Genomic DNA, 26784 nt, shown 5'->3' with positions numbered 1-26784 from the left:
AAACATATGCTTTCAGGCTGAATGATGTACTCAGAGTTAAATACAATCTATTTCCCAATTAGATTTCTTACCACTGCAGTATCTTTATGTATAAATATAGATATTTATCTATACATTTTGAAATTTAAAATATCTTAAAATATTTTTCATTACCTTATGGAAAATGTCATTGAAAATTTTAGTAACACTAGATAGGAATTTGAGATTAGAACTTATGAAAGTGAAACACTAAGTCCTGCACACCAAACATTAAGAAGCATCAATGACTTGAACTCTTAGTGATCTAAAGTGCTATGTTTGAAAACAACAATCAACAATACCAAACTAAAATGTGACTAGTGCCAAAATTGGTAAAATAAAGAGCTATAATTAGTAAAATTATTACAAGAGGAATGTAAGAGATAAAGGAAATATAATTGACAGTGAATAAACAGATTAAACATAAAGAGAAGAGGCACATGATTCTTAAATAATTGTAAAGATGAGCTAGAGGGCAACTGTTCTCAAGTTTTGCCAAGTATCACATGCCACAGCTATCATGAAGGCAAGTTGGAAGGAAAGCAAGCAGTTACCACCATTAAGTGGCAACTCACCTTTCAAAGAATACAAACATATCATTTGCACTCTGTATTCTTTCTTTACTCTAAAGAGACAGTGAAGAACTACTGTGGAAATAAAGACCAGCAGTTGTACATATATATAAATAAAGTATGGAAAAACAGAATCACATAAGAACTTCACAGTTGGCAGGTCTTCTACTTTCATTCTTTATGCAGCCTTAAAAGGCACAAATGTGACCACATGCAGAGCATCTCAGAGAGTAACTGAATATCTATGTAAAATCTCTCTGGAGCTAGGAGTGCCACACATATTAGTTGCCCTGGAACATACATTTGAGGCTGCTTGGTGACTAAAGGGTAATCACAGACTCTAATCAATAACAATTTAGTTGCACCCATTTAGTCTGATATTCATTGACTAGTATGGGATTTCTTTCAGTAAAGACATCACTGGCTACTACTCTGTTGTGGAAACAGTCAAAAGGAGGGGTATATATGATGGACCAAGTTATAGAGTCCCCATTTCACTGAGCTTCCAGCCTTATAAATAGGAGGGTAACAGGGAGAATAACAGAACACTCCCTGGACAAAATAAAAGTAGAAAAATAGCATTGGGTCTCTAAAAGAATTTGGGGTTGTTTCTTGATATGCAGTTTGAAATGACAGAACAAAAAATTCAAAGCATTGCTCTGATTCTCATCCTCTGTGCCCCTATGAAATATTCATGATGAAATTTACATAGAAATTTCAAAGAACTTACGGTATATTCAGACTGTTGTTGAAATAATCTTTCTCCTCAGGAAACTGAAATGTTTCAAGGAAAAAGACACAACCTTTCACCAAGTCATCGTCCTTGTCTTTACTCTCATACATTCTCCAAAAGCACCTGGGCTGAGTGAACCTGGACAAAAAAGTGAATGTTCAGGAGAAAGAAGAGGAAAATCAAAGTGAACATCTTTGTCCTACTCAAAGCCTGGGCAGAGTATGTTGTGAAGTGCTACTCAGATCAGCACATTATAGGGGCACCCGTATACACACTGGGAATTCTTTTACAAAGTCCTTGTCAGGGAAAAACAGGTCCATGGCTAGAAAAATTGAGTTCCACACAACTTGTACAGTGGGACTTATACTGTACGACTGACAGTAACAGAATATCTAACCAAATCTTGTGCTTCCATTGTCTTGAGAACCAATAATCAGCCCTAAATGAAAGTTGTACTGAATCCTACTGTTCTACGACAATCCAAATCATCACAGAATCAGTTAATTTTACAGCATTCCAAAAATGTTGTTTTTGAATATTCAACAAGACGACTATAGATCACATGTCCAACATTTCAAATACTAAATAATATCTCTCATTCCTCCCAACCAATCATTATTGAAGAGAAGATAATGCAAGTACTTGATTTCTAAAACGTGATCGCCATCCGTGAGCCTCAGTTCTCACAAATCACTTGTTTGTTTTTACCAAATTGTTCTGCTTTATATGTGATTGCCTACAGTGTTTTGCTCATTTTAGTTTCTGGTAGTGGCCATGAAGAAGTCTTGTTGAGAATCTACAGAGCAAATAGAAACTGTGAAATGACCCTGGATTCAATGTATAAATTTTTCTTATACAGTTTTCCAATTTGTCTCTTTTTGCTTACTTTTTAGACCCTGCATTTCCACTGTGAGGACATTTTGATGAGTGTGAACAGATGAGCCTCTTTCAATGGGTATGGACTGCAAGAAAAGCAAAACAAAAGTAGGCAAGTCATTCTGTGCTTGCTTATAAGACTTACTTAGCATTTGATATGAGGCAAATAGGACTGGTGTTCTCATCTGAAGCTTACTGTACTTTCAAAGATCAACACATAAAAGGCTGTGCCCTCTGGTTCTGTGATGAGCTGTCCTGGGGACTAAGATAAGGACAGAGACGTATATTGATGGAGGAAGGTCATTGGTTAATTAATAAAGAAACTGCTTGACCCTGATAGGTTAGAACATAGGTGGGTGGAGTAAACAGAACAGAATGCTGGGAGGAAGAGGAAGTGAGGCAGACACTCCTCTCTCCAGGGCAGACGCGATGCAGCCAGCCACCAGGTCAGACATGCTGAATCTTTCCCAGTAAGACTGGTGCTACACAGATTACTAAATATGGGTTAGGCAAGATTGTGAGAATTAGCCATTAAGAGGCTAGAACTAATGGGCCAAGCAGTGTTTAAAAGAATACAGTTTGTGTGTTGTTATTTTGGGGCATAAGCTAGCACAATAAAATATTTTAGCCCCTCCCCCATACTGCAGAGTTTGCTTCCCCCCCCCCTGAAAAATATATCATTCAGAATGTTTGTGTACAGGATAAAAGTTTCTGGGCTTTGCTCAGTATCCTCCCAAGAGTAATTTGCTAAAACACACAGGTCAAAAGTTAGCTGGGGGAAACAGGCATCCAGTGGATGAACTGCAGTGGCTAGCCTTAAGGCTGGCCCAGTCTCAGAGTTAGTCAGGGTCCAGGTTAAGTCCTGAAGTATAAACATCAGGGCAAAGATCAGAAAGCCTGGCAGAATCAGGTCTCCTTGAGAGGATTTTAGGTACGCTGAAGCTTTTATTTGGATAGTCCTGGGTCGTCCTGTGGAGGTGCAGGCTTGATGTGAGACGCATGGATCCAGGCTGCAATACCGTCCACTTTGAGGGCAGTAGGTGTAGGGTCTCTTCCAGCGAGGTTCAAGGTTCTGGGACCAGTGTCTCTGAACGTACACAGAATCGCCAACCTGGAACGGGTGTGAGATTTCCAGGTGTCCGGGCTGGTGTTGGGAGGTGCCAGCAGAGAAGCAGGGAGAGTAGCTTAGTCCAGTGGGCAGCAGCAGGGATAGCTAGGGCCCCTTTAGGAAGGGTCTTTATGTACAATGTAATTTTTTCCAGTCTTACCTATGCCCTGACTTTTCTGGGAAACAAGGCAGTTTTACCATCAACCTCGATTACCTTGAGCAGGCCAAACCTTGAGAAGATTTCTTCTTTGATCTTCTCAGTCCTGGTAAGAAAAAGCTTCTCTGCCATCCAGCCGATGTCCCTTTAAGTAGGCTGCTCAGCTCATTTACCATTGCTGCCCTGTCTTCTTCAGCAAAACCTACCGGGGCCACCAAAACTGGCTCTGCTTGGGCATTGCTGTGCCCCAAGCTTCCCACAGCTGCAGTCTGGGAGCTGGAGGCAGTTGTTCTCTGTGAAACTTGCAAGCAGCTCGGGAAGGCTGTTTGGAATTGGGCTCCAGCACCTCCTGGGCCCCTCCTCGCTTCAGTCAGTACCTGCAGGGGGCAGGGGGCTGTAAGCAGAGTTCCCAGGCTTGGGCTGTGGCCAGGGCAGCTGGAAGGAGGATTCGGCTGGCAGTGGCTGCAAAGCCTTCCTCAGAGAGGTGGGCATGGCAAAGGCAGAGAGCAGCCTGCTTTTCTTTACAGCCCTGGAGAACAGTAGGGGAAGTCAAAGTCTCTAACAGGTCTTTTTTTTTTTTTTTAATAAAAGCGTGGGACACTCAGGAATAATCCGCAGTTCTTGTGTCCATGGTCAAATGCTTTAGACATAGCGAGGGGGAACGCCTCCCCCTTTCCCCCCCCCATACACTCCAGAATTGGACACCTGGGTGCACAGCGTAAGCAAGGGGGGGGGTGTTTCAGTACTGTCATGGTGTGCACTGCGTAGGCCTCTCAGGTGGGCAGAGTGCCGCTTCAGTAGCCGGCTGTGCTCAGCAGCTGCTTTGGGAAGTGTCTTTTTTTTTTAATTTATTTATTATGTATACAATATTCTGTCTGTATGCCTGCAGACCAGAGGAGGGCACTAGACCCCATTACAGATGGTTGTGAGCCACCATGTGGTTGCTGGGAGTTGAACTCCAGACCTTTGGAAGAGCAGGCAATGCTCTTAACCACTGAGCCATCTCTCCAGCCCTGGGAAGTGTCTTGAGCCCAAAGTCTGGTAGGGCCACTCCTCCTCACTGAAGTCCGCATTCAGCCACTCAGGGGCTGCTCTGTCTGAGGTATGCAGTCTCTGTAGATGTCGTCTTCTGTTGCCTCCCTATCTGTCTAATTTTTTTCCCCTTTACTAAGTCCTGGAGGGAGCATCTCTGCAGTTCCTCCATTCTCTGCAACTTGCTGTCTGATGCTGACTGTTCCTGCTATTGCTGATTTGGCCTCCCCTGCTGAAGGCTATATATACTTTTGAGAAAGTGGAATAAAAGGCTTGTCTGCAGAACCTGAAGTTGTGTTGCATGTTAATCCCGACGTCCCTTGCTCAGAAGAACGACAGTTGCCGTGCTGGTGCGGCAAAGGAGTGCAGAAGTGACCAGAGCTGTGGTCACCACACTCGAACTGGCCAGAGATCCCTTCAAATATAATATAACTAATATGATACAATATCACTGAATAAACAAAACAGTTAAACGCCATAACAAAATATTTTATTAACTATCTTCCAACTGCGCATGCCCACAATGTGAACAACATTTCCCAGAGGCATCTGGGCAGTGTCAGGCCGATTTGCGTGCTGGGAGAGAATTGGTGTGGCTGTAATAAAGAGTTGAAAATATATGTGGTCACAGTGCATTGTATACAACTATAAAATTCTCAAAGAATAAAGAAAAATGCTTAAAAGAATAATAGGCTCATTTACAGCCCCACCAACCCAAGCACTACGGACTATATGTCCCAGAGGTCTGTGCGTAGTGCACACCATGCAAAGTTGCATTCTGGGAGGCGCAATTTTTAAAGAGGTTCTGTCCGGTCGCCATCAGGGTTCAGCTTAAGGCATGCTTCTAGGGCTGGTGCAAAGAATAGGAAAGAAAAGTGGTCTCTGGATAGAAAATTGTATTCTCCCCAGATTAAATCTGGAATGGTCTTCTGCAGAGACTCTAGGTAAAGGAGAAGATCTTGAAAGACAAAAACCAAGCAAGATGTAATCCTGGAGAGATGGAATACTTGAGTCTCTAACTCAAAAAAAAAAGAAGAAAAGGAAGTAAGGAGATATACAGAGAGAGACAGAGAAGAAATGGAAGGAACGAGAAAATGGACTGGACTGGAGCAGCCTGGAGGGCTGAATCACAAACTGAATGAGGAGACCCTACCGCATCCCAGGATGGACGTCTGCGCTGTGAATATCTGGTACACTCTCGCCTGTGGCTGTGTCTTGTTGCCTGATGAGAGCTCTCTCTGTGGAAAGATTGAGGTGAGGCTGTGGGAACATCTTTATAGTGAGCAACCATAAAGAGCAAGCACGTGTACTCTGGTGTGTCTCCTTAACTAGGAATTACTCTGTACCATGTCAACAAGTGTCAGCAGGTTGAGTTGGCTTCTTAAGTGAATGCAGGTGAGAGTTAGTTCTGTTATCTTTTACTCCTCTTTTTAAACAACTTTTTTTTCCTTACTAAGAGTCTTATATGGGTAGAAACATTGCAATGATAGCCCAGAAAGCTCTTAAACATGCTGCCTCCCCGCTCCCCCGATTTTCTGTTAATAAGACAAGCAGAAGGCACTTATTATAATCCAACCTTTTTTTCCCCTTGAGATATATATTTTTCTCCACTACCCTCCCTTCTTCTACTCTCCCCTTTAACCCTCTCCCATTGCCCCATGCTCCCCCAATTTACTCAAGAGATCTTGTCATTTTCTATTTCCCATGTAGATTAGATCCATTTGTGTCTTTCTGAGGGTCCTCATTGTTGTCTAGGTTCTCTGGGATTGTAATTGTGGGCTGGTTTTTCTTTGCTTTATGTCTAAAAGCCACTCATGAGTGAGTACATGTAATATTTGTCTTTCTGAGTCTGGGTTACCTCATTCAACATCTTTTCTAGATACGTCCATTTGCCCGCAAATTTCAAGATGTCATTATTTTTTTTTTTCGGCTGTGTAGAACTCCATTGCATAATCCTTATCCATTCTTCAGCTGAGGGACATTTAGGTTGTTTACAGGTTCTGGCTATGACAAACAATGCTGCTATGAACATAGTTGAGCACATGTCCGTGTGGCACGATTGAGCATTCTTTGGGTATACACCCAAATGTTGTATTGCTGGGTCTTGAGGTAGGTGGTTTCCCAATTTTCTGAGAAATCACCATACTGATATACAAAAGGGCTGTATCCGTTTGCGCTCCCACAAGCAATAGCGCAGTGTCCCTTTACCCCACAACCTCTCCAGCATAAATTGTTTTCAGCGTTTTTGATTTTAGTCATTCTTACAGGTGGAAGATGGAATCTCAGAGTTGTTTTGATTTGCATTTCTCTGATGACTAAGGATGTTAAACATTTCCTTAAATGTCTTTCAGCCATTTTAGATTCCTCTGTTGAGGGTTCTCTGGTTAGGACTGTACCCCATTTTTTAATTGACAGTTTGTTCTTTTGATGACCAATTTCTTGAGTTCTTTGTATATTTTGGAGATCAGTCCTTTCTCTGTCTAATGTCAGGTTTGTGAAGATTTTTTCCCATTCTGTAGGCTGTCGTTTTTTCTTGTTGATTGTGTCCTTTGCTTTACAGAAGCTTCTCAGTTTCAGAAGGTCCCATTTAATAATTGTTTCTCTCAGTGTCTATGCTACTGGGGTTATATTTAGGAAGTGATCTCCTGTGCCAATGTGTTTAAGTGTACTTTACACTTTCTCTTCTAAGGGGTTCAGTGTGGTTGGATAAGCCAATCTTTTCAATAATATATTTGTTCATTTACAATTTAACAAATATTGATAATATTCTCCCCATTTTCTTCTTATCCCCTCCTTTCCAACAAGTCCCCTCAGCCATCTTCATATCTTCTTTTGTTTGGTTTTGTGGCACTTTGTGGGGGAGGCACTCACTACATACAATTATGATTGCTAGCATGGGAAGGGGGTTATTTACTCTGCAAGGGCAATTTAGCACTGGCTAGGGAATATGACAGGAACTGAGTGATAATGATCCTGTCTTAATGTATGTTTAAAATTCATGAGCTGAAGTTATAGTTCTGAGAGTAAAAAGCACTTTCATGTACCACACTTGTGCACATAATGCACACACAAAGCTCACCACTTAACGTGATTTTCCTAGAGTTTATCTATCATTGCCTCTCCATTCCAGGACACCATGGAACACTGTTCTGTCATAGCTCTTACATCCCTCCTGACTATGATGCTGACTTTGTTTTCAATCGTCTCCACACTTTCTGAGGTGAAGTATTTTGTTGGCTGCTCCTCTGCAGGAATTTTTCTGCTATTTCTCATGAATTCACTGGGACGATAGGGATGAGGGAGGAATTACCTATGCTGCCATATTTATCACAACACTATCTCGAAGTCCTCCTTGACTACTTAACAGCAATTTGAAGGACAGCCTAGGATACAGGAGACCCTTACCTCAAAAGGCAGGTGGGTTTCTGTGAGTTCAAGGCCAGCCTGGTCTACAAGAGCTAGTTCCAGGTCAGGCACCAAAGCTACAGAGAAACCTTGTCTCGTAAAAAAAACAACAACAAAAAAAGGTCACAAGAGAAAATTATACTATATATATTATTGCCTGTACATTTATATTAAAGTGAAGCAAAAATACCTTGAAATAGAAGCAATCCACTTGCCTGGCTTGGTGATCCATGCCTTTAACCCCAGCACTTGGAAGGCAAGGCAGGTGGCTCTCTGAGAATCCAAGGCCTTTGTGGTCTACGAAGAGAGTTCCAGGACAGCCAGGACTGTTACACAGAGAAACTCTGTCTCAAAAGAAAGGAGGGAGGGAGGGAAGGACGGAGGGACAGAGACACAGAAGGGGGAATAAATAAACCATGGTCCATGGTTTAGGGAGAAAGCCTAGTGTTCTGCTGAGTAGAGAATCATGGAGAGTCTTAAAACCTAGTCAGACACTCCAATATGAGGCTGAAGATGCCCTCCTATAATTCTGGCAACCAGGAGACTGAGGCAGGAAGATTGAAATAAGGCTGAGCTTAGTGGTGTGCACCTTTAATCCCAGCACTTGGAAGGAGACAGATGAATTTTTTGAGTCTAAGGCTATCCTGGTCTACAGAGTGAGTTCCAGGACAGCCAGGGCTACACAGACAAACCCTGTCTGGGGAAAAAAAAAATCTCTGTTGAGACTGGGGATTAGAAAGATCTGTTAAAAGTCTTGCTGCTTTTGACTAGAACACAGGCTTGAGTCATTACCATGAACGCTCAGATCTGCCCATAACTTCAGTCCCAAACATGTTCAGGTACACATACATAGATGCCAGCAAAACACCCACAAAAAGTTGATATCAAAGCCCTAATTATCAAAATAAAATAAATAAAAGGAATCCCGTACACCACCACACCTACCACCCCACCTTCCCCCACCCCCATCGCCATTATTAGACCCACGCACCTCTTTGTTAGGTTGCGAACACTCTTGAACTTGTTTCCGTGAATTGCATGCTGGGAATTACACCCGGGTTTCCAAGGATACACGCTAGCTTTTCCTAGAAGGTAGAGAGCAAACTGAAAAGAATATTTTCACATGCTGTAATGCCTGGTTACAGTGTTTGTGCGTGTGCAGCACATTTTCTGGGTGAACACCTACAGAGGTTTATGGTGTAGTCGCCAACTTTAGAGATGAATTTATCTGGGTTCGGTGCTGAGCGTGTGCGTTGTATAGGCTCTGCGCATGTGTCGTACATGCAGTGCGCATGCGTCGTACAGGCACAGTGCGTGGGTTTACATTCACTGCGCATGCACAGATCTGTCCCCACCGCAAACCTGATCCGTAATTATGACTCTTTTCTTTTACTGTCACACTGAATAAGCATCATTGGCTAGACCAGAGCTCAGAAGTTTGAAGTGGGTCTCACTGGGATAAGCCAAAATGTTAAGGCTGCACTCTTAGAAACTCTGCAAGGTGTCTTACCCCTTACCTTGCCAACTTCTAGAAGTTCAGTGAGTTCAAGGCCAACCGGGTCTACAAGAGGTCGTTTCAGGACAGGCTCCAAAGCTACAGAGAAACCCTGTCTCAAGAAACAAAAAAAGAGGGGGCTGGAGAGATGGCTCAGTGGTTAAGAGCATTGCCTGCTCTTCCAAAGGTCCTGAGTTCAATTCCCGGCAACCACGTGGTGGCTCACAACCATCTGTAATGAGGTCTGGTGCCCTCTTCTGGCCTGCAGACATACACACAGACAGAATATTGTATAAATAAATAAATATTTTAAAAAAAGAAAGAATTGTTCATTTTTTTATTTTTATTTTATGTTCGTTGGTGTTTTGCCTGTAAAATGTCTGTGTGAGGGCATCAGATGCCCTGGAACTGGAGTCACAGACAACCCATGTGTTGCCATGTGGGTGCTGGGCATTGAACCAGGGTCCTCTAGAAGAGCAGTCAACACTCTTAACCAATGAGCCATCTCTCCAGCCCCCAGATAGGAAGATATGAACATTTTTATTAAAAGTTTTTGTTATGTGTATTTAATTCAGTGTGTGTGTGTGTGTGTGTGTGTGTGTGTGTGTGTGTGTGTGTGTTGGCACAGGCATGGTACACATGTGGAGAACAGAGGGCAACTTGTACGACTCAATTCACTGTTCCACCGTACGGGTCTCAAGGATGGAAGTCAGGTAGCCAGGCTTGGCAGCAAGTACCATTACCCACTGAACCATGCAGCCAGACCCCAAATATGGACATTTTTTGAGTCACTCATCCTGTCTACCTCAGTCCCATACATTCAGACTCTCCTTCGTGGTTTTAGGGTCCCAGCTGTCATATAATCTGTCCCTCCTTTACTAATCTGGTTTTTATTATAATTAAAAATGCCTTTGAGGTTTAAATTCCTTAGTGAGAAAAATACAAATCTGTGACCAACAGAAAAAAAAAACTGAGGACTCTAAGCAACTTATAAAGAATATCAGGCAAGGTCAACTAGTACAACCCTAGTTCTGTAGTCCAGGTTGTGGGTGAAACTGGAGAGAGAGAATGACAAATTCAAGGACGGCCTGTACAACTTAAAAGAGATCCTATATCAAAAAGTGAAAAAAACGGGGGGGGGGGGGTCTAGGCTTGATGCTGAGACTGGCTAGTCAAAATTCATTCGCAATCATTCCTTCATTTCCTATATATTTATATTCATGCTTGTGTTTCTGGAGTTTTAATTCCTTCTAATTAATTATAGAAATAAATTTTAAAAAAGACTATAAACCAGTGGTTCTCAACCTGTGGATTGTGACCTCTTTGTTAAGCCTCTATTTCCAAAAATATTTACATTGCAATTCATAAAAGAAGCAAAATTACAATTATAAAGTAGCAACAAAAATAATTTTATGGTTGGTGGTCACCACAACATGAGGAACTGTATTAAAGGGTCACAGCACTAGGAAGGTTGAGAACCACTGCTCTAAATTGTAGTATATGAAAGAATCATGGGTCACTAGATGATTCGGCTAGTAAAGTCATTTGCTGCTAAGCCTGATAACCCAAATTCTATCAGCTGGACCCACATAGTGGTAGCAAAGAAACAATTCTTGCAAATTCTCCAGTGACCACCACATACCCATGTGCACGTTCACACATACACATAAAATAAATGATTTTTAAAACTGTTAAGTAGCTGGACAGTGGTGGAGCATGTCTTTAATCCCAGCATTCAGAAGGCAGAGGCAGGTAGATCTCTGTGAGTTCAAGGCCAGCCTGGTCTACAGAGTAACTTCCAGGACAGGGGAAAAAACTATTAAGTGTAAAATATCTTTTTCCTTTAAAGGAACCCATGTCAATTAGAGGTCACAGTAAGGCGAGAGCTTGTGGTGAAAATAGCTGTACCATACCCGTGAATTCTGTCTTATCTGGAGAACATCACATTTAACCTTATAGCACAAAAGACTTACTTCTTTCCCAGAACCAGATGGTAATCCCTGGCCTGACACCTTATAAATCAAAGCTAGAAATCACATGGCCTTGATCACATATGCAGGCTACAAATCAAACAGTAGTCTTGAGACATATAAATAAGACAGTGATTTATAAAGTTTCCATCTGTTTTGTTTTGTTTTGTTTTTGTTTTTCGAGACAGGGTTCTTCTGTAGCTTTGGAGCCTGTCATCGAATTAGCTTTTGTAGACCAGGCTGGCCTCGAACTCACAAAGATGTGCCTGCCTCCGCCTCCCGAGTGCTGGGATAAAGGCATGCACCACCACTACCCAGCAAGTTCCCATCTCTGAAATCAGATAGAACACATTATTGAAGCTCTTGCCAACGTTCTCCTAATGTAACATCTTCCCAGAGGAATTCACAAAACTAGATTCTTGACGCAGTGGTACATCTCCGGCTCTCTAATTTCCTCATGCACCTTGGGGGTGGGGGGGGATTAGGAAGAATCTTTATCACCATAAATTTCTACACTGGTGTATTCAGAAATACTTACAACGGATGTAGCCCAGCCTCCACGACTCCACTCTTGCAGTTGAGTCACTGGAATCTTTCTGGAATAAGTACCCCCACACCTAGAGTGAAAGAGATGAAATGTTACCCGTGGGCCAAAGCCTGGTAGACATGGTTCACCCAGACAAGTGCCTAAAAGGACCTCATCTCGGGCTCAGTTTGCATTATCATCTTACTCATGCCCCCCAGGCTAATTTACATGACACGATTAGAGAGACTGAGGGGGAACTGCGTGAATGCGTTTCCACCGAAGGAGAGTGTATCAGAAGGCAGAGTAGGAGCTAAGCATTGTCTCCAGTCTGAGGCGGTGAGATGATCAATTTCAGAGGCTCTCACGGTCCGCTCCTGGCTGAGGTCCACACCCACAGCTTGATACCTGCAACTTTAAGCACTTTTTGTCTTCCATTAGCCAAGTTTTTCAAGAAGTGCTACAGGCTTGTGTGCCATACTCTTGGAGGTGCCCAGAGTCCTTTGGGAGTAATGGAGAAGGATAATCAGACACGATCTCAAAGGGGAGTAACGACATTTATACATGTATAACAAAATCTAAACTGGAAGGACAAGTGGCAGAATTTTTGTCGAGTAGATGGCTGTTTCTTGGCAGTTTGGCCAATGTCATCTTAAAAATCCTATTGAAATTTGAATACATTTCAAGTTAATTCTGTGTGACGGTAGGAAAGGCTTCTGCCCAGCCTGGGGGGGGGGAGTGCACACCACAACTAGCAAGTTATCAGTCCCCTCTCCTGGGTGGAATGTCAGTAAAGTCCACTTTTGGATGTTTAAATGGGAGGAAGGACTCCTGAGTTTGTCAACATGTGGGCCTTGGGTCCCTGCTTGGTTTGTTCTGGGCACACTGCAGACATGCTTTGCTAGCTTGCTGGGTCAGTGTTGGCAACCACCGAATTTCTTGGCAACAGTTCCTCCCGGGCAGTTTTTCCAGATGCGTTGTTCCGTAAGCTTGCCAAACTAGTCTGGGAACGGTCATCTCGGAAATGACTATTTTCCTTTCTGTGTTCATCAACTCCTGCTTTTCAATAAACCTCTTCGTCAGTTGTTCTTTTTCCTCTGGTTTCTATGAGGAGAGCTCTGGGAGCATGCAGGGTGTAAACATACCTTGGAGGGGTAGGAAGGGAGGGGACAGGACTGCAGGACTGTGTCTGCACTGAGGGCAGCATGTTTGGCTGTCTAATCTGCTACTTGGTTTTCCACTCACTCTACCTTGACTCTTTGTGTGATCCTGGCAGTGCACCACAGCCACAGCTGGGGGCCCAGATAGCTTCTAGGACCTATAAGATTTGGTCTTGGTTTTTAACTTCTTTCTCCCATAAGGTCTCCTGATATAAGGAGCTACTCCTACTGTTGTAAGCTTTAGCTCCCATCCATAAAAGGTCCTATATCTGAATCGGGGAGCAGCTCATCCTTTTAAGTCTGACTGTAGAGAAAAAGTCTCCTTTATAATTTCTCTGAAATCATGGAAGGACTCTCCTCTTCAGGGAAGTGTCTGGCTGGTTTTAGGGCCTGGTACCATAGCTTAATCTTGGACGAAGTGCCTGGCATTTCCCTCAATGGCACATCGAAAAGGGGATCTTCCCAGCCACCCAGCTGGCCAAAGTCTTCTGAGCATCCCCATGTAGTTGTTGAGTCTGGCAGAGCTGGCTGGCCTGCTTAGGTTGGTGAGCATTTTGTCCAGATAGATGCCACTGGAAAGGCAGGAGAAAGTGGTCTTTCTACTGCCTTGGAGCCGTATGGTGCTGGCAGTTGGAGCTGGTAAGGAGGTGGCATCACAGGCAAAATTTCACCCTCTGAGGAAGCTGATAGGGGTGTTGCTTTGATGTCTTCAAGCTTAAAAATCTTTGCAGCCAATGTGGTCTGGGCTGGTAGTGAAGCCATAGCAGAGGGTCTCCAGGGAAAGAAACACCATGGGACATGGTCTGAGTGACCAGGTAGTCCCATACAGATCCCTCCAACTCTATTAATCAGATTCAAATCCAGAGTACCTTCAGGGGGCCAGAGCCAACATCAACAGAAGGCCAATCAATTTCACAGAGTTTTTAATTTGAAGAATTTTATCTTTTTCCTATAGTCAGCAGTAAATCCTCTTTTAAAATTGTTTAGCATGGTTTGTTGGACTGTGCAGGTCTCACACTGGGACTGTAGAGACCCCGTGATGATAAGAGTTCCCCAACCAGGGGTTTGGGAGGTTATATGTGCCTAGCCCTTTGTGGTAAGTAGGGTGGGGTGGTGAGGACAAGCTTCTCTCTCAAACGGGGGTCCCTCTGGCCAACCCCCTCGCAGCAACCTAAGAGGTTGTACCTAGGGTCACATGGATGCCCCCTTGCTTATTCATCTCTATTCAGGTGAAATAACCTTAGCGGAACTGAAGGTTGGCATTCAATCTGATCTCGTAGCCACAGGGCCGTAGGACCATTACAAGCATTCACACATTCGTTCAGTAGTTATACATTCCCATTTTAAAGCCCTAGTCCATTTTTCTGGGAACCAATCTACCGTTCCCTTGGAGACTAATGCCACTTTGATATCTTATCGAGGCTTTAGATACAGTTTTCCACAGGGTGACCAAACCTGTGCTGGCTCCTGTCACCTACCTCTCTAAGGATCCTTACCAGGACATCCAGCCTAGTTCCATCTTCCACTCCAGTCCTGAATCTCACAGTCCCCTTGTCCACTGGACAGGGGCCCAGGAGTCCTGTCGGGGGCTCACATGTCCCCAGTTTCAGAGATCTTCAATAGGCAGAGAGGCTGGGAAGTGGCAGCCTCTCTTGACCAACTGGAGACCTGCTGAAGATCTCACTGGAGCCTTCAGAAGTGCCATGGAAATCTATGGAATAAGCACTGCCACACCAATGAGTGTGGAAGAGAGGAGATGTCATTGGCAGACCTGTAACATGAGGGGGTCGGCTTGTTGGGGTTTCTGTCCCGCCCGGCACCCCACAGCCGGCAAACCCCAAAGAAAATCATGCAGAGATCTCCATAAGTTATAAAAACTGATTGGCCCATTAGCTCAAGCTACTTATTAGCTCTTGTAGCTTATATTAACCCATAATTCTTATCTATGTTAGCCATGTGGCTTGGTACCTTTCTCAGCCAGGCAGATTATATTTTGCTTCTCGGTGGTCTGGGCAGGAATGGGGGAAGAATTTCCTTCTTCCCAGAATCCTCCTGTTCTCCCTGCCCTGCCTCTACTTCCTGTCTGGTTTTCCCACCTATGCTTCCTGCCTGGCCAATCAGCGTTTATTTAAAATATGATTGACAGAATACAGACAATTTTCCCGTACCACAGACCGAAGCCAGGATCTCTCCTGAAAGTCTCCAATCCCAGATCCAGTCTGCATTCTCCTTTTATACTCAAAACCAACTACTATATTCTTGAACTTTCCACTAATAGACAGCCATTGTTGGACTAGCTGGACCACAGCCTGGAATCTATGCTAATAAATACTAATGTGTATGCATGTGTGATTTTATAGAATTATATATAAATATATATTCTATATTTAATATATAGAATTTTATATTACTCTAGAGAACTCTATTGAAGTAAGGTCACCTGTGGTCCAGGCATGCCTGATGCCCTCAGAGGTCAGAAAACCCAGGGAATAGAGTTAGACAGTTGTACGCTGCCATGTGGGTGCTGGGGATCAAACCTCAGTCCTCTGCAAGGGGAACATGTGTTCTTATTTATCCATCTCTCCACACCCTGAAATCTACTTTTAAGCTCCACAAAGGCCCTAATGTCTCATCTATATCCTCTTCTTTCCCCCAGCCAGCTGAAAAAGAAGCAGCTCAAAATAGAAGTTTCCAAATGTTAAGGTAAGTTGCCATTTGTCATTAAAGATCTCATTTCTATGAGGTAAACCTGTTTCCTTTCTCCCTTAATTGCAGTTAGCCCTGTGATTGCTCCCCCAAAGATGTGTTGGGGGCACACAAGCATGCTCTCCACTGACCAGCCTTCCCCCAGTGCTATGCCCAGACTCATGTGGAGAACTGTCCAAGTCCTCCCTCAGGCTCTGCTTGTCTAAGAATCCAGTGGCACAGGAAAAGGCCTTCTCGACATTAATTTTAGCACCAGTTCCTACATGAAGGTGAATTTGTGATTTTTTGTTTGTAACTTAAAAGTTGTTGGTTTTTTATGTGTATATGTCTGTCTGTGTGTTTAAGCCACATGTCTGCATGGTTTCACAGAGACCAGAAGAGAGATTGATCCCCAAGAGGCAAACACATAGGTAGTTGTGAGCCATCTGACATGGGTGCCTGGAATCCAATCTGGATCCTCCAAAAGAGCCAGAAATACTTTTAAACACTGAGCCATCTCTCCAGCCTGTAATTATTTTTTTTAATGTAACTTTTTTTTAAAGATTTATTTATTTATTAAGTATACAGTGTTCTGCCTGTATGCATTCCTGCTGGCCAGAAGAGGGCACCAGATCTTATTACAGATGGTTGTGAGCCACCATGTGGTTGCTGGGAATTGAACTCAGAACCTTTGGAAGAGCAGGCAGTGCTCTTAACCACTGAACCATCTCTCCAGCCCTGTAATTACTTTTTTAAAATAGAATTAGTACTGGAGGCTGGAGAGATGGCTCAGTAGTTAACAGTACTGGTTACCCTCCAGACAGCCTGTGTTCAATTCCCAGCACCCGCACGGCAGCTCATCACTGCCTGTAACTGCAGCTCCAGGAATTCCAACACCTTCACATAGGCACACATGAAGAAAAAAATACCAATGCACAAAAAAATAAAAATTAAAATGTATTGTCATTAGTACTTAAAAAAATTAACTGGGGGCTGGAGAGATGGCTCAGAGGTTAAGAGCACTGGCTGCTCTTTCAGAGGTCCTGAGTTCAATTCCCAGCAACCATATCGTGGCTCACAACCATCTATGAGATCTGGTGCCCTCTTCTGGGCAGGCAGGCATACATGCAGGCAGAACATTTTATACATAATAAATAAATAAATTTTTTAAATTCTGCTTTTAAAAAAATTAACTGAGCTAGGAATATAGGTCATATATTTATCTCAAACTCAGAAAGTTCTAGTATCAGTGTCCAGAATTGAGAAGGAAAAGTTGGCAGATGTGTTCTATTGCTGAGGAGAGACACAATGACCAAGGTAACACAAAGAAGAAAACATTTAATTAGGGGCTTGCTTACAGTTTCAGAGGGTTAATGCATCATCATCATGGCAGGGAACGTGATGACAGGTAAGCAGGCATGGTGCTGGAGTAACAGCTGAGAGCTGTGTTATATCCTGATCCACAGACAGCGGCAGAGGCTGAGGCTGAGACACACCTCCTCCAACAGGGGCACACTGTCTAATGCTTCCCTAACTATGCCACTCCCTGGCATCTAAGCATGCAGATATTCCAAGTCAGTGTTGTCGCTGTCATTCCAGAGCCCCAGAAGTAGAGGGGGGAAGAGCAAGAGTTCAAGTTAGCCAAGCAGTGGTGGCAAGTGAGTTCCAGTACTGCACAAAGCTACACAGAGAAAGCCTGTCTGGTGGGTGGGGCGGTTCAAGATCACTCAGGAGGCAGAAGCAGGTAGATCTCTGACGGATCTTTGAATTCGAGACCAGTCTGATCTACACAGTGAGTTCCAGGACATTGAGGGCTAGGCAGAGAGACTGTAATCTAGGCTACGTAAAAACCTTGTACCAGAAAAGAAGACAAAATCCTGTGGTAGTGGCGGTGGCGGTGGCGGTGGCGGTGGTGCACGCCTTTAATCCCAGAACTGGGGAGGCAGAGGCAAGTGGATCTCTGTGAGTTAGAGGCCTGGTCGACAGAGCAAGTTCCAGGACAGCCAAGACTATTATAGAGCGAAACCCTGTCTCAGAATTTTTTTTTAAAAAAAGGCAAAAATGTATGTAGTATTGTTCTAGAGAGATGACTCAGCAGTTCAGAGCACTGGCTGCTCTTCCAACAAAGACCTGAGTTCAATTCCCAGCAGCAGCATGGTGGCTCACAACCATCTGTAATAAGATCTGGTTCCCAGATCTGGTTCTGGCCTGCAGGCAGAACACTATACAATAAATAATATATCTTTAAAAAATTATGTAGTATTAAACAATGTTTCGAAATTTGTATGGATTCTGGAGTGACTAAATCAAGTTGACCCACAATCCATCCCTCCCCTTACTCATGGTCGTGTTTGTGAGGACAATAAACTCTTCACTCAGCAGTTTTCAAGTAGGCTAGACTCGGCTTTTCATGAGCATCTCCAATTTCCGTAATAGATTTCCGAATGAACTCCTCCTCTCTCACTGAAGCTGCGCAGGTCCTCCCCACTCTCCCAGGCCCCAGGGACCACAGCTCTACTCTCTGTTGTCCGAACTTCATTGCAGTCCACCTGCTATCGCTAGAAGGTAATATTTGCATTTCTGGGACTTACTTGCCTATTTTAATTTTCTTCTTATTTTTAGGGGTTTTTTTTATGTGTATGGATGTTTGCCTCCTGTATGTCTGTTCATCTTGTTTGTACTTGATGCCCATGGAGGAGAACAGAAGAGGGTGTTGGAGCTCCTGGAACTAGAGGTACAAACAGGTTTGTTTGGTGGTTGTTGTTGTTGTTGTTGTTTGTTTTGTTTATTTTTCTCTAATCCTGGGGGCGGGATAATATGTTTGCATGAGTACAGGGTCCTGGAAAATCCAGAAGAGAGCATCAGCTTTGCTTCCCACCCCAACCCCGACCTCTCCACTGCATTTCCAGGAGGTGGTAAGCAGAATGGGTGCTGGCAATGGACCTCTGGCTGCTCTGCAAGAGCCATGGGCACTTTTTGATTTTTATGAATGTGAGTGTTTGGTCAGAATGTATGTATTTGCACCACTTGCATGTCTGGTGCCTGAGGAAGTCAGAAGTCATTGCTGGAGTTGTGGATGGTCGTGAGCTGCTCTGTGGGTGCTAGGAATTGAACCCAGGTCCCCTATAATAGCAGCAAGTGCTCTTAACCACTGAGCCCCGATATATTATATTTAACCTTTAGTCCTAGTACCTGGAGGGCAGAGGTAGATGGATCCCTGTCAGGCCAGCATGGTCTACATACTGAATTCCAGACCAGTCAGCACAACATAGTCAGACTTCATCTTTAAGAAAAGAAAAAATAGAAAGATCTGTGCATGTTAAAATATACATAAAGAAAAAGGCCTCTAAACTGTTTCTTTTTCTCAGTAAATACTAATTATACATAATAATGGTTTTTGCTGATGTTGTCCTACCTATATGTAATGTATTTTGGTCATATTCACTGTGCTGAATAGTTAGTTGTATGTTAACTTGACACAGGCTAATGTCATCTGAGAGGAGAGAGCCTTGATTAAGAAAATGCTTCTAAACCGGGCTGTGGTGGTGCATTCCTTTAATCCCAGCACTCTGGGAAGCTAAAGGTATATGGAACTCTGTGAATTTGAATCTGTTCTTGGCAGTTCCAGGACTACCAAGGCTACAAAGATAAACCCTGTCTCAGAAGAAGAAGAAGAAGAAGAAGAAGAAGAAGAAGAAGAAGAAGAAGAAGAAGAAGAAGAAGAAGAAGAAGAAGAAGAAGAAGAAGAAGAGATGATGATCTAACCTTGCAGTGGTGCACACGCCTTTAATCCCAGTACTCTGGAGATAAAAGCAAGCAAATCTCTGTGCAAGTTCCGGAACAGTCAAGGTTAGTTTCACAAAGAAACCCTGTCTCCAAGAAAGAAAGAAAAAAGAAAAACAAAAACTTCCTATCCCTAGATTAAGACTACAGGAAAGACTGTAGACCATTTTTTTTAAATAATGGTTGATGGGGGAGGAGCCAGACCATTGTGAGTGGTGCCATCTCTGGGCTCCCAAAAGAGAATGCCGAATAAACCCTGTTGAGCTCGCCAGTAAGCACCACCCTTCTATGGCCTCTGAATCAGCTCTTCCAAGCCTCCAGGTTCCTGCCCTTTTTGTGTTCCTGTCCTGACTTCCTTCTAGGATGAGCAACAGTATGGAAGTATAAGATAAAGAAACCCTATACTCCCCAAGTCTTGGTGTTTCATCACAGCAATGATAACGTTACCGTGCGTGTGTCCGGCAGTGCGAGCGTGCAACCCGCCTGGGTGTATGTACGCATGTGGGTGTGTGCCTGCGTGTGCCTGTGGTGTCCTTGCATGTGCGCAAACGCGGTTGCATATAAGCTCACACTTGGATCCGAGTATGTGCTCCCGTATTCTGTGCTTACCCCAGTCGGAACTCCATGCCCATGTGCGCTGTACTGACTGGGCTGAGGTAAGTAGGGATGGCGTAGTTTCCTGTGTAGGGTCCCAAGGTGACTGCCCGCCCCCAAGAGTGACGCACACATGTGTGGCGTCACTGGCATTTTGCTGGACGCTGATACGGCCAACTGTTGCCTTGACAACGCGGCAGGAAACTGCACAGGGGCCACGGGGCTGTATGCCCTGCAGTGAGGGACTGCAACAGCGAGGTGCTGTCCCGGTTTCTGCTGTCTTCTGTGCGAACACTTGCAGCCTTTCTTCCTTGAATGTGGAGTGGAACAGAAACGCGGTCTGCACCATTGCCTAAGTATACCGAGCCCACCGTGCGTGTTCCCCTGACTGCTCCATAAGGAAGACCAGACTGGCATTAGAGGTTGTAAGGGGGGGGGGGGCGCAGCGGTGGGAGGGTGGAGTCAATATACGTTCAGGCTTTCTAAATGACAGAAATAGATGACTCCTTTGTAGGCATACAAAGATCCCTCATACAACAGGTAGGAATACTAAAGGCGGGCCCTCGAGTATCTGGGAAATTCAGAGTCAAAACACACAGTTTAACTGATAGTCTAAAAGTAGTTGAGCCTCGGGTGTGTGTTCTGTTTTAACCTGTTCTCCACAGAGCCCCTGTAGGATAACCAAAGAGACTGTGTCTTCGCTAAGAAGGACTTTGAGGCATCTTAAAAGAAAGGTGAGTTTCTCTTTTTGATTAGAGGATGTTGCCTTATAGATCTGAATTGGTCAGTTGAGGTGCTGATACCCATACTTTAAAAGAAAAATGGTGATGGTTTTTATTTTAAAGATAATGCAGATATCATAGAAACAAATAGATGAGGTCAAAGGTGCTAACATCACTACACCATGTGCAGAGTGTGCAGTCTTGTGACCCACCCACATTGTATCCATTTGGGGCAGTAGCCAATGACCTGCTTTAGTATAGCACGTAGACAATAATATAATATTAATTAAAAAGTATTTGAGATGAGAGAGAATTTTTGACCTGTAACTTGTTCCTCCTACTTTTGTGTGAGTGAGACCTTTTGAAAATTGAGTCATTATAAGGATAGAATGCGTTAACATGCTTATAACCCCAAGCATTAAATAATCAGTTAGTAAATACTAACTGGTTATCACATGAATAATGGTAAGCGTGGGTATTTATAAACCATGAGAAGCAGCATACATATGAAGGTAAGAGTGAGGGGTGCTAAGAAGCTCACAGAGAGAAACAGCTTTGGATGATCAAGAACAATGACCATGAGCACAGCAGCACAGGTCTGTAAGTTCGTCACAATGGCTCCTGGCCTCCACAGTGAAATTCTCTTTCAAAAAATAAAAATAAATTCTATGTGATGTAGATCTATGATCCCAGCACTTGAGAAGTAGGGGCAGGAGAATCAAGAGTTCAAAGCCAGCCTGGGAGAACTGTCTCTTTAAAAAAAAGAAGAAAAGAAAGAAAGAAAGAATGAATGAATTCAATCTCCCACATTTGAACACATGTGTTTTGTTTCTAGAGCAGTGCATCCTCCTAAATATTTGTGTCAATTCACAAACAATCCCAAAGCTTAGTTAGTGAATGGAATCCAGAGCTAGGGATGTGGATCCATCACAAAGAACCCTGGATGCAGCCTCTTAGCTGATTTTTGACTCGGAATTTCTCTGACCCCTGGCTGTTCATGGAGAGGATGCATTTCTTTATGGAATACAGTTATATAAGTGTTTCATGATGAAAACCAACCTCTGAAAACCTGACATTAATGTCATTTATTTAAACAGTTTAAAAAACACAAACTTAAGCATCAAGAAGGAAAGCTGAGCTTGCTCGCACATGCCTATAGTCTACGGAGCAAGGTCCAGGACAGCCAAGGCTACACAGAGAAACCCTGTCTCTAAATAAACAAATAAATATAGCCAGGTGGTGGTAGCGCACACCTTTAATCTCAGCTATTGGAAGACAGAAACAGGTAGATCTCTATAGACCAAGCCCAGCCTGGTCTATAGAGTGAGTTCCAGGACAGCCAGGTCTATTACACAGAGAAACCCCGTCTCAAAAAACAATAATTAATTAATCAAGAAGACAAACAGTGAATGGGGTTAGAGATGTGGCTCAGTGATGGGGTACTTACCTAACATGTGCAAGAAACTCAATTTGAGGCCCAGAGCAAAGAAAAAAATTAATAAAGAGATGTCTAAAATTCTTGATCTTTACTAGTAACAGATAAGATATTAATCATTTACATATTGCTGCATGCTTTAGATAGATTATCTTAAATTTGGGACAGCCACATCTCATAATCTTTCTATTCCGATTTTAGCAAAAAGGAAACAAACACTATGAGGTTAGTAAACTGTCACTCACTCAAGATCTGACATTCAGCTGGCAGGGGTTCGAGCACATTAGCATGAATGACTAACAGCCTACATGCTTGATCTCAGTCTCCAGGTCCGTTGTGGCTGTGTGATTCAAGCCCTTCACCAAGTTGGTGTTTACAGACTTCTCAGCCCCCGCCTAGAGCAAGGCAAAGCATTCTTATCAGGTAAGAGGGAGACTGTCTCTTGAAATCTGGGGGTAGAGGCCAGATGTTTGGAGACAAGGCCAGATTCTTTACAGCATCCCAAATTTCTCCCAGAGATACTCTTTGAGACACCCCTCTCTCCAAAAAAGTAAAATGTCTTTTTCTCATGTTCTTGATTTTTATCCAGAATCTTCTTAATCTCTCTCAGATGTGCCTCACTGTGTTTGTGACAATAGAAGCTATACGTCATCTGAGAACCCAGCTGCCACTGGTTTTAATGATTCACTTTTTCCTCTAGCTCTCACCTCTCACACCTTGCGTTTATTGTGGAAGAAACCCCAAGATGACAGATAAAGCTTTGAGTCCTAGAGCCATAGACCGTGTAAGTGTATATTTCCTTCCTTCTTAAAAGGTATTAGTCAGGGATGGGAACCTTGCTATCATTACCTAGAGCTAGGCAAGTCTTACCTTCTTAGCTATTTCCCAATTTTCCTTATGCCAGGGAAGGATAGTCCCATATAAGGTGTTTACTCAATCACTGAATTATTTTTGAGAGTCTCCTGTGTGCTCAGTTTCTTTTTGGTCCAGAGTAACATGACAATGAAGGAACAAAATCCCATGTGTAAAATATTGTCGTTTCTGTGGCCTGATTAGTTGGACATACTGGTCCCACTGGACCATACGAGAAAGCATCGTTCATCTCTGCGGACTGGTCTTATGTTCTGGGTAGGTAAGAAGGAATATGTCCAGTGATCTTCATCCTCATATATGCTGACATACAAGCTTTGTGAGGCTTATCAATCTGACACTGTACTGAATAGGGTTCTAACCACGTGCTTGCCATGGAAACCAGAACACACATTTTGGTTTTGGATAGTCCTGTCAGACTGCCGTATGATGCTTAGTCGTTTGGTACCAGTGTCCTCTGCGTCAGGAACAGGAGAAAGGAAGAACTAACAGTTGTGTCAGTCAGCCAAGTATATGACGCCAATAGGCTTAAGTCTCCCTAGCCTGTCTATAAGAAGAGATGTTTTCATATTTCAGTCATTACAAAGGGAGACTGCTCAGTGACTTGAGCATTCAGAACACTCAAATATGCAAAGCCTAAATTAAAAGAACCTGTTCTACATAGCAAGTTCCAGGACAACCAGGACTATATAGAGAGAACCTTGTCTCCTCCCCTCCCCCCCCCAAAAAAAACCATAGTGGTGCACATCTTTATAATCCCAGATTTCAGGAGGCAGAGACAGGTGGATCTCTGAGTTTTGAGGCCAACCTGGTCTACAGAGTGAGTTCCTCTCTGAGTTTTGAGGCCAACCTGGTCTACAGAATGAGTTCCCGGATAGCCAGGGCTGTACAGAGAAACCCTGTCTCAAAAAACAAAATTAATTAAATAATATAAATTAATTAATTAATTTTAAGAAAATAAAATCTTAAAAAGGAAAAATTTTTCTTTCCTAAGAACAAAGAGAGAGGGTCTAGAGAAATGACTCAGTGGTTAAGAGCACTGGCTGCTCTTCTAGAGGACTCAGCTTCAATATCCAGCACCCACATGGCAGCTCACAGCCATCCGTAACTCCAGTTCCAGAGGATTCCACAGCCTCTTCTGGCCTTTGTAAGTACTGGGCATATATGTGAGGCACAGACTCATGCAGGCAAAATACTTATATACATAAAATTGTTTGTTTTTGAAGAGAACAGAGACTTGAGCTCAGTGAGCGCCTCTTATGCATGATGCCCGGGTTTCAACCCCCTGTACTCCCAGAGAGAGAAGGTGAGCCGGGCGTGTAGTTCAGTGATGGAACGCTTACTTAGCACTCGCAAAGCCCTGGGTTTGAACTCCAGCATGGAGTGGGGAGGGAGAGAACAGCATCTGGGAAACAACAGGGTTGCTCATCATTAAGATGCTTGCTGCCCAGCCTGGTGATCTGAGTTTGATCCCCAGAACCGACTCCCACAAGTTCTCTGACCGTACACAATCGCACATGTACATGCACACAAACAAACAACTTTTAAAGAAAACTAATCTGAATGTAGTCGTGCACATCTCTAATCTCAGCATGTGGAGGGAGTCTGCGGCAGGAGGATCATGAATCTCTTGGTTTGCCTGGGCTACATAACAAGACCCTGTCTCAAAAACCTAAAAGATGTGGCTAGAAATGGCCCAGCAGGTAAAGACACTTGCCACCAAGGTCTGACAACCTGAGTTTGACACTCAAAACCACACAATAGAGAGACAACTTGTCGTTTTGACCACCACATTGTATGGCATGCATGTGTCCACATTCACAGTCAGAATCAAGATGAACTTTTTTTTTTTTTAAATAATAGGATAAAGATGCCACAATATCCTCCACCCCATCCCCATTGGAAATTTACCAAGCAGGCACTAACACACTGTGCTTGTGAACGAAAGGGAAGATTGTTTCATCTTCTCCCTGGCAGATCATTGTCTGTAAAGCCATAAGCTCTGTAGTAACCCAGCAGAGCTCAGTCCGGAATGTGGCATTAATGCTGCCACCCATCTTCAGCTAACACAGTGCCAGCCAATGCCCCCTTCATCCTGAAGGTCTCTCCTGCCACCTCATCAGGTGTATGTGGGTTTCTGTTTTCAGAATTTGGTGACCTTCTCTGATGTGGCTATAGGCTTCACTCAGGAGGAGTGGGCCTGTCTGGACTCTGTGCAGAAGAAGCTGTACTGGGATGTGATGCTGGAAAACTACAGTAACCTGGTCTCCCTAGGTAAGCTGTGTACTTCCCCGGAGCATCCATATTCGCCTATGACTTTCAGGACCATTTTCCAAGAGACTGGCTGAATTTCTTCTTCCTGTTGCAAAAGAAGGCTTTGAGCTTTGTCAGTGTGAGAGTGAACTCCCCAGGCCTTCTTCTTCCAATCCATCAGCCATTGTCCCCTTTGGTTATCCCTCCTTGTGATCTTCTCTCTTCCCTCATGATCGAGGGGTGGTGACTTGGAATTCTGGATCTCTATAGCCATCTTCAAAGAAGGCCGCCTTGTCTTTAGATATGTTTACACCCAAACTGCTTTTGGTACCCTTTTATACTTTGAGGACCCACCTTTAGGGGAAATGTCTCCATCTAGAGCTCTTAAGTCCTCCTTTGTGTTTAATAGAAAGTAAATTAGATGTGGAGTTTGTGTAAAATTGAAATGAGTAGATTCCCATTGCCAGCATATTGTACCTGAAGTGAGATCGGGAGTTACAGTCCGTGAACCTTGTGGTTGATATTGGATGCACGTGCCTGCAGTCCCATTATGAGTTTGATTGTGAATTTGAGGCTAACACCATAAGGACCATGTCGTAAAATAAAATAATTCGAAGAAAGGCAAATGCTAGGCCTACTATGTGTCACGCACTCTTAAAAGCACAGTGTGTGCTTGCTGTGCATTTCATTCTCACAAGCTTGTGAGTCATGGTTATGTCATTGCAGGAGACAATTATACGCAAGTACAAATGAGTAGTCACAGAGAAGACAGAAACTGAACTTGCCAGGCATGATAGCACATTCCTGCAGTGTTAGCACGTAGGAGTTTGAGACCAGCCTGGGCCACATAAGAACGTGTCTCAGAAAGAAACAGGGCTAAGGATACAGCTCAGTTGACTGGCCTCTTGCCTAGCAAGCATGAGAATCTTAGCCATCCCCTGCACTGCAAAAAAAAAAACAAGGTATCATGACAAACACCCATCCCACCAGCCCTCAAGAGGTAGAGGCAGGAGGCCATTCACGCTCAGTTACGTAACAACTTCAAGGCCAGCCTCTGCTACAGGCTACATGAAACCCTATATCAAAACAACAACAACAAAAAAAAAAAAAATCAGGAATTAAAAAGTTCTAATTCTGCCTTCCTAATTGGATTCAGGAGCTCACACATATAATCCTAGCATTGGGAAACTGAGGCAGGGAGATTACTAGTCGTTCTTGGGCTGCAGAATATATATACAATTCAGCCAGGCCGTGGTGGTGCTCACCTTTAATGCCAGCATTCAGGAGGCAGAGGGAGACCGATCTTTGTGAGTTCAAAGACAGCCTAGCTAGTTTATAAGAGCTAGTTCCAGGACAGCTAGGGCTGTTACACAGAGAAACCCTGTCAAAAAAA

At 43.5% G+C, this 26784-nt stretch overlaps 1 protein-coding gene across 1 annotated transcript in view; it reads left to right on the top strand.

The window, feature by feature from the left end:
- LOC102002639 (zinc finger protein 420-like) overlaps nucleotides 1-26784 on the top strand; it is a 67515-nt gene that overhangs the window by 36205 nt on the left and 4526 nt on the right. The window contains exons 7-8 of the mRNA XM_026778139.1: nucleotides 22969-23052; nucleotides 25286-25412. Coding sequence (XP_026633940.1) covers nucleotides 22969-23052; nucleotides 25286-25412 — 211 coding nt within the window. The remainder of the gene's footprint in view (nucleotides 1-22968; nucleotides 23053-25285; nucleotides 25413-26784) is intronic.

Source organism: Microtus ochrogaster, unplaced genomic scaffold (genome assembly GCF_000317375.1).
Source record: "Microtus ochrogaster isolate Prairie Vole_2 unplaced genomic scaffold, MicOch1.0 UNK108, whole genome shotgun sequence".
In the NCBI taxonomy this organism is placed as follows: Eukaryota; Metazoa; Chordata; class Mammalia; order Rodentia; family Cricetidae; genus Microtus; species Microtus ochrogaster.
Note: the sequence above shows the minus strand (reverse complement) of the source record. Positions and strands in the feature narration are given on the sequence as shown.